The sequence below is a fragment of the Buceros rhinoceros genome, unplaced genomic scaffold (assembly GCF_000710305.1).
Source record: "Buceros rhinoceros silvestris isolate BGI_N320 unplaced genomic scaffold, ASM71030v1 scaffold14373, whole genome shotgun sequence".
Taxonomy (NCBI): Eukaryota; Metazoa; Chordata; class Aves; order Bucerotiformes; family Bucerotidae; genus Buceros; species Buceros rhinoceros.
Genome location: NW_010401892.1, coordinates 1 through 7,867, shown reverse-complemented (window position 1 = coordinate 7,867; position 7,867 = coordinate 1). Strand labels below are relative to the sequence as shown.

General features: G+C 43.4%; 1 protein-coding gene across 1 annotated transcript; it reads right to left on the bottom strand.

The window, feature by feature from the left end:
• Window positions 1–3,853: 3,853 nt before the first annotated feature.
• RNF114 (ring finger protein 114) lies at window positions 3,854–7,556 on the bottom strand (the record flags this gene model as incomplete). Its single annotated transcript, XM_010132441.1, has 5 exons — window positions 3,854–3,998; window positions 4,342–4,449; window positions 5,311–5,425; window positions 6,221–6,327; window positions 7,406–7,556. Coding segments are annotated over 5 exons (547 nt in total), but the record flags the coding sequence as incomplete, so codon positions are not given.
• Between the last annotated feature and the right edge of the window lie 311 nt (window positions 7,557–7,867).

Sequence of the window (7,867 nt, the reverse complement as noted above, 5' to 3'; positions counted from 1 at the left end):
CACCGTGCGGCCACCGCGGCAGCCACCGCGCCGGGTCCACCCGCCCGCCGCGCGGTTGCGGAAGGGAACATTATTGTTCAGGGGAGCTAAAACAGCTCCCAGAAGCTCCTCTGCATTGTTATTTGAAAGCCTGGTGTCTGGGTACTGTGTAAAGAGAGAACGAACGCGAGAAGAGCTCGAAGAGAAGAGCCTGTAGTGACAACACTTATTTTTCCTAAGTGCTAGGCATCTTCTGGAGCGTTGGGGAAGGAGTGGGGAAGTAAAAGGAAGTTTTAGTAGTGGTTTCAACAGTATTGTCTGGAGAATAATGTAGTTTACCCATCGTGTTACCAAATGAGTTGCTTTTGAAGTATGACCAATGCAACTGCGAGGTGAAACTCTTGTGTCAGAAAAACAAATGAAAACCCATCCCCAAACGGGCAAATGCCCCATTCTCATTTTTAGTGTATTTGGACCAAACAAAAGCTTTAGGATTGTGAGCGCATCCCTCATTTGCTTCTCTGACTTATAGCCTTGGTATTGCATGAGAGGTTAATCCTCCTTACACTGGTCTTACTGTTGACCATCCAGCAGAGCCTAGCCAGAGGTCTCAAAGCAAATTTGCTGTGCCTTTGTCACGAGGTAACATGAGGATCCAGAATATACCATGAATGCTTTATTATAGATGGGATCCTGCCCTCAGTGTAAGGAGCCCAGAGGGATTTTTTGCTGTAATTCCAGTTGAAGTGATGCCTTTGCATTCGGCAATTAATTTGTCAGACCTATTAAGGCCAGTCTTTGACAGAGTAACTTTTAAAAATAGCTCCACTGCAAGCTTGTCTCCTTGCATTCTCTCTCCCCCTGCACTAATTGTCCTCCTAAGGCTGACTCCCTGTGCCAGACACGGGGAATTTCACAGGTCCGAGGTGGCTCGATTGCATTATCACCAACAATGGGCACTTGGGATTTGCTGCAGCCACAGATCAGCTGCTGATGAGGTGAGAGCAGCTGTGGCAGAGTGCTCCACTGCTCTGCAGTGACACGCCACTGGACTGAGAAGCCCAAACTAGCTGGTTCCATAACAAGGCTTTTTTCATCACGCATTTCTACACACAAACGAGATGAACCAAGGCCACACAGAGAACACACGTCTCTCAGCAGAGCGTCTTTTTAAATCAAGCAGCCAGTATCAGTCAGACACAGCACAGCATGTGCTGACAAGTTCGGACCTGTTGAGCTGATGAAGTCAGCAGCTGGAGTAGGCAGAAGCCTGTGTCTAGGTTTATCTCCAAGCAGCTCTGTGGATGCTCATCACAGCACAGAGAGCAGTGCTGAGATCGCTGTTTCCAAGCAGGTGGCGGGACATTGCTCCTTACACTGATGTAATCAAAGCTAACGTAGAACCAGCACACCTTTTCCAGTCAGCATTTTTGGTCCGTACCTTCTGTGAAACAATCCCCAAGGAACAAATCTATAAATCAACCCCAGGTGGAATAGTCGAGGAAGGCTCTGCACAGACAGCAACGGGACGATGGCTCAGCACGAGCAATTACCGAGCAGCTGTGACTGCGAGCCAGCCTTCACCTCCCCGACTGGAGTTACCGAAACTGAGGACAAGGCAAGGATGTGAACCCCTGACCGGACAGCCAGAGGAGCTAAAGCTGTACGAACCACGAAGGTTTCGACAGAAAAGCCCTACTGGACAGTCACACTTTCCTGATTTCAAGCAAAGCTCAGGGGCCTGTTTCTTACAGGAGTATTCAAGGCTGCACCTGCAGCCTTCCGGCCAGCTCCAGCATCTGAACTATCTTTCATAGGCTGTTTGGTCCACTGTTAGGAAGTGCAACTAATTAGTGCCAAATATTTAATGGTAGTCTGAAGTTGAAGCCTCTGCATATCTCACAGTCTCTTGTGCTCCCTGCAGCATCACACAGCCAGCGAGAAGCGTTTCATGGAGGTGCAGAAATAAGACAAAAAGAGAAAGAAATGACAAGAGTTCACACAAAGATAGGATTTTATAAATTAAATTTCCTTTATTTATAACATGTCTTCGAAAGTCAGGAACATGACAAAGGAATTGCCTGGAAGCTTCTAGCTGTTCCTTAAACATTTTATCAGAACTGCATGGAAGTGCACTTAAGAATAGTAGCAGAAATATAGATTCCGGTCAACGGGTATCACCAAACTGCGTTCTAGCCAGAACCCAGAAATCCCCCTCCAACCACTAATTCATTGCAGTCTCTCTGCAGATCAAGCACAAGAAATAACCAACCCCTAACACAGTACTTTTTCCGTAGTACCGTAAGATTTTCCCCTGCGTCCCCTCAAGACTGAGCTTCCAGCCACCACGCAGGTACCCAAGGATGAGTCTGTAACAACCCGTACCAAGGCAGGGAAAACACACTAAACCCCAGTTTAGCTTCAGTGTGTGAAGAGGACTGGCAGGACACAAAGTTTAACCTCGAGGTTTCCGCTGGGGTGCGTTTGATTGTTTTAAGGGTAAGGCTCTACTGCAGTCTGCAGAGTCTGATGAGTTTACTGGTCCAATAAATTAATTAGTACTCAACTCTGTGGTGGTGCAGGTCCACTGCTCCAATTAAACATGCTTAAATTAGACTAGACACCTCAACACTACCGTGATTTACAAGCTCTGGTCAAGCATCTAAGATCGTTAGATCTCAGCATCTTGACTGTGCAGTTAATGAAAGCCTTCAACTAAAAAGGAACCTCTACAGTAAAGTGTAGACTTGAACAGAGTACTCATTTACCACGTACTGGAATTGCCATCCTAATTTCCGGGTTATATCGTACTTTTTTTTGAAAGCTATACCTGCACACTACACATACAATAATTATACAGAAAACAATCTAAGTACAGCTTCAGCTACTTTAGCAACCTTTAAATGAAGAACAGGAACCCAAAATACCTGTTAAAATCCGTAACGCAGCTTTCTGCTATGCAAGTGCTACGAATTATTGTTAAGTTTTGCTACCAGCTTGCCTTGAGAGATGGAAAAACTAGGAATATATACAAAAAATTTCAGTTTAAATAGAAAGCAGAGGTATTGAAAACAAACTTCTCAACTCCCCTATCAGCATAAGGCTTAAAATCACTAGAAAACCAGTTTCAAAACCACCAATTTAATAATAAAGCCAACAAATATGATTAATATTTGCTAAGTTAGTTAAAAAAATGATGCATTTTAAGTAAGACCACCATTAAATTTTATTTTCTAGGCTAGAAATTACGGTCAAAGTATGGAAGAAAGTAATAATCATGCATAGAACTTAAGTGTTTTGAACTAGTTGCTGACACAGGTGCAAAGATTTGCTCAGAACGTTTGTAGTTTGAAGACTCATACTGAAGACGTGTTTTCCATCTAGCTGAGAGGCCACGTGTAAGAAGTGAAACACTGGGAAATGTTCTGAAATCACAGGCATCATAGGTCACTGTAAATGAGAGCTGGTCTGACAGTTACAGTTAGCACCTAGAGGTCTCACTAAAGGAAAACAGGGCTACAAACACACCTCTCATACTATTATTTAAGATATGTAAATATCTTAATTGGGAAGAGCTATTAATTGTTAACTAGTTCAGGCCATTCCATTTGGAATGTCTTTGTTTTTAGGCTGTCAAATGACACAACTGCAAAAGAAACCAAGAAACAGGCATAAAGGAACACAGATTTGTCTCCTCCCTGTTGAACTAAAATTAAACTTTGCATGAAGCAAGTTAGAAAATGAGGCTGACAGGGTTGATGGCATAAACCATGTTAACAGAAGACTGAGTGGTACAAAAGTATCAAGCCAGGATGTGAAACCGAGACAGGGATTGAAGTCTTCCGTATTTCTGGATGCCTGAGTTCCTCTTGGGATGTACAGGGAGAAGTGCGAGGATGCTGGGCATTCCCCCCTCGTGGAAGCCTGGGTTTACAGTTAATCTTCTGGATGGCTCACTTATCTCGCAAAGAACGCATCAAAACCTGTGCCATCATGTCATCTTCATCAGCATCATAATCCTGTGAACAAAGGGTACAGAGATCCTTTTACTGCATCAGCCATGCTGGTTAATACACCACTAGTAAGGACAGAAAAAAGCTGTCTTTCCCTTTCGCTCGCCAAGAATCCAGTTTCTCTCGTGATGCCACCTGCATGGCTGAGACTGCACAGCAGCGGCTGTGCAAAAAAGCTCGGGTTTAGGACTCATCAGGCTGTATTCTGAGCTGAGGAAACACCTACCACAAAAGTATCATAGGAAAAGCGATGTCGTCTTTGAAGGTGCTCCATGAACAGCAGCGGCTGTGCAAAAAAGCTCGGGTTTAGGACTCATCAGGCTGTATTCTGAGCTGAGGAAACACCTACCACAAAAGTATCATAGGAAAAGCGATGTCGTCTTTGAAGGTGCTCCATGAAGTTAGCGCTCCGGTAATTTGGGTCTCCCCACGGCATAGAGGCACAAATCGGGCAAACCTTCAAGAAAAACCCAAAAAGGCCCATTAAGCTCCAGTGGTGAAGTGCTTTAACATTCACAGCAGGAAAGGCAGGACAGAGGCGGCATGGAAGACTGAAGTTCAAGGTTTGTGACAATCACTATTCTGCACATGACGTGATGTCAAATAGTTTGCTGGGACATTTAATACAAAGGCCTTAGATAACCCTGAGGAATTTTAACTCAGGTCCGAGATGGAACAGCTTCCTCTCCGCCCTCCACTCTGGAAATCAGAACTGACTACAGCTGTTGGGTTTAGAAGATTTCAGCCTCTATTTCTCAGCTTTCCTTTGCAAAGATCATTTCTCTCCAAAAGAAAAGAAACTTCTTTCTAAATAATTTGGAATTCCAAAAAACTTCCCCAAAAAAGTAAAATATCAAATTGAGTCTCATGTTCTGCAATAATTCTTACATGACAGAGAGCATCAGCAGATAAAGATTACTGCAATGATACACTATTTTGCAAGCATTTTCCCCAATAGTTTATAACATCTTCTTGCTGAAAACGGCAGAGGGGAAAATTAAAAGTCTGTCTTTTTTAAATTTTAATTTATTAATTTGATGTTACTGTGCCTAATTCACTTTAAGTATCTACCATTTTTCAAATGTGAAAGGAGGATGTCACCTAGCTGCAACAGGAGTAGAGACTAGTCACCTCCAGAGAACGTATCGAAAAGCAACAGCAACATTATGCAGAAGTTAAACGCATTAACAACATTCCCACGTTTGACTCCACAGGAACAATTACACACTCAACTTCAAGGGCAAGTCTCTACCTCATTGTCTGAAAGGGATTTAAGACTAGAGGTCATTGCAATTCTTGCACCGAGACTGTTTCTTACCACTTGTTTCGCATCCATGCTGTGCAATGTTTTGCAGTGTTCAACCAGTCCTTCTTGATCAAAGTTTTTCTCGCTGCAATATGGACAAGGGAAGGTAAAGCGATTTGGGAAGTTCCTGGACGGGGAGAGAAAGAGGTGATTCATCACTGTAAGAAATTCGAAGGTTAAAACTTATGGATGGAATACTCGAAGGTTGTCTTACCGCTCTCAAGAACACGAATTATTTAAAGCAATAATCTTATTCTATGCAATTCAGACAGGCTAATTTTAACAATCAGTTTGTAAATATTCTTAACAATAGCTTAAGGAACTGTTCCTATCATCCCTATTTACGCAGAGAAGCAATATTTCTTCTACAAATCTTATAAATTCCATGTATCACCTTTTCTCCCCCCAAACACACAGGGCACCACCCAGCACGCTACACCGCAGCCGAGCACCGGCCGTGCTCCCCCTCACCTTCTCGTGCACCCACTCGCTGGCAGAGCTTGGGAAACTGAAACATCCCTGACTTGGGATAAGCGCTACTTAGCAACAACCAAAACACCAGCACGTTATCAGCGTTATCCTCATTCCGAACCCAAAATGCAGCACTGTGCCCACGGCAAGGGAGACAGTTAACTCCCTCCTAGCCAACACCAGAACACCACAACTGAGAGACGGACAGATATTTTTAAAATCGCTATTTTTACTGAGTACCCTCATCTTAAAGATGTCTTGTGCATGGACTAGGGAAAACGCAGCACAGCTTGCCTCTGTGCAGACAGTCACGGGATTAAGGCTTAGTTTTTAACTATGTGAAAGATTAAACCAATTAACCCAAAACCGAGCAAAGAGGTGAGGTATGTTCCTACTTCAGAATTTTTTGTTTCTGACAAAAGACAAGTACTTCCAGAGAACTGCTACATACCTGGTGTTGTGAAGAGGTTCTTTAGTTACAGCTTTCACACCTTCCATTATATAATTCTGGTACTTTGAACAAGAAGCTGCATGGCTACGCATCTTTGAGAGATACATCTGTGCAGGCAACAATTCCACAGCACGGTTAATTTAAACCGTTTACAGTTACTTCCACACTTTTTAGCAGAGGTAAACACGTGCAACAGAGCAGCTTTCTGCAGGCAGTGTGACACCACAACGCCCAAGCACATCAGCTGGCGAGGCGGAAAGCTTTGGGATTACAGATGAGTTACCCTGGAACTTTGCTGCCTGTATCATTCTACAAATACAGCACTGTTCAGGATAGCTCACTCTTCTTAACCTGTACTGTAGGATATAAAAAAAAGCCAGTTCATCTGGTCATTGAGGAGAAGAGATGGTGTATGGAAAACAATTTGGCTTTTCATACAGATCTTGGCATAGAATGATTGTTAACTGTTCAATCCCGTTAATGAAAATTAAAATTTACAATAAGGGATCTGTAACAGAAGGCACTACAGTTTTCTGTCGGATGGAATGAAAAGACTTCCTGCAAATAAAAAATGAAGTTACTGAACAGTTACCCTCACTTTCGTGTGTCTAATCATCCTTCTCTCATTGTTCCACCATCGGCTCAGATGTTCTCTTACACAAGCAATTAGCACTAAGAAGCCCAGCGTTACAAAGAGACAGCAGTGACAGGAAGGACGCCAGGCAGGCACTCACTCTGCAGGACACTAACACACAGGAAGTCTACAGAAAGCACCACCCATGTAAGAAAACTTTGAGTCAAAGCTCTTTAAAATTCAGGAAATAAATTCCTGTTCAAGAGGCAGAGATCGCTACCTAAACCCAACATCCACTGCTTTATTACAACATTCTGCCACAGAGACCGGCTCACAGCAGCAACTTCAGCAGCAATATTTGACTAGAATTTTAAAACCACTATCTTTCATTTCAAATTCACTTCCTGAAGAGGTAACCATAAAAAAACCCCACAGCTGTGGAAAGAATGTCAACATTTGGGCACTGCCTTTACAGAGTACCTTTAGCACTTGTCAGAACAAACATTTTGACCTGATTCTGCAGAAAGCTGAAGAGCAAGCACTTTATTTCCTCTAAGCAGTACAGCCAAGCAGGCACACTTCATGCACTTAATTTCCAAGTACTTTCATACTTTTTTATTGCAGCCATGGCAAGTGGTCTCTGTTGTTTCAATTTGCTTTTCCAAGTCCAGAGCTCTGCTACCAGGTGACAGAGTACTGCGGCAGACACCACAAACTGGCTTTTTCGGCTTAAGACATTCCTGCAGGCACAAAGTGCAAAAGCTGGAGTGGGAGAAAAACAGTAGGTGGTGAGAACAGCCCTCCTGGATGTGCAGCATAAATATCTAGAGCCATGTTGTCTGCCTTGAGTGATAACAGTCTCAAGAAATGATATCTACCACAACAACAGCCTGTTGACGTTTGTGCATGAAGGGAGAAGGAGGATTCTAGTTTGTCAGTATTACTAGCTCCCTCTGCTCCCACACCCTTCAGGAGGGAGCGGTATCGAAAATGAAAGAGTATTACCTTTTCCCCTGCTGATATTTTTTTTCCTTTCTTGGAAGCCCCAGGCCACCCGTAAGCCACTGATGATG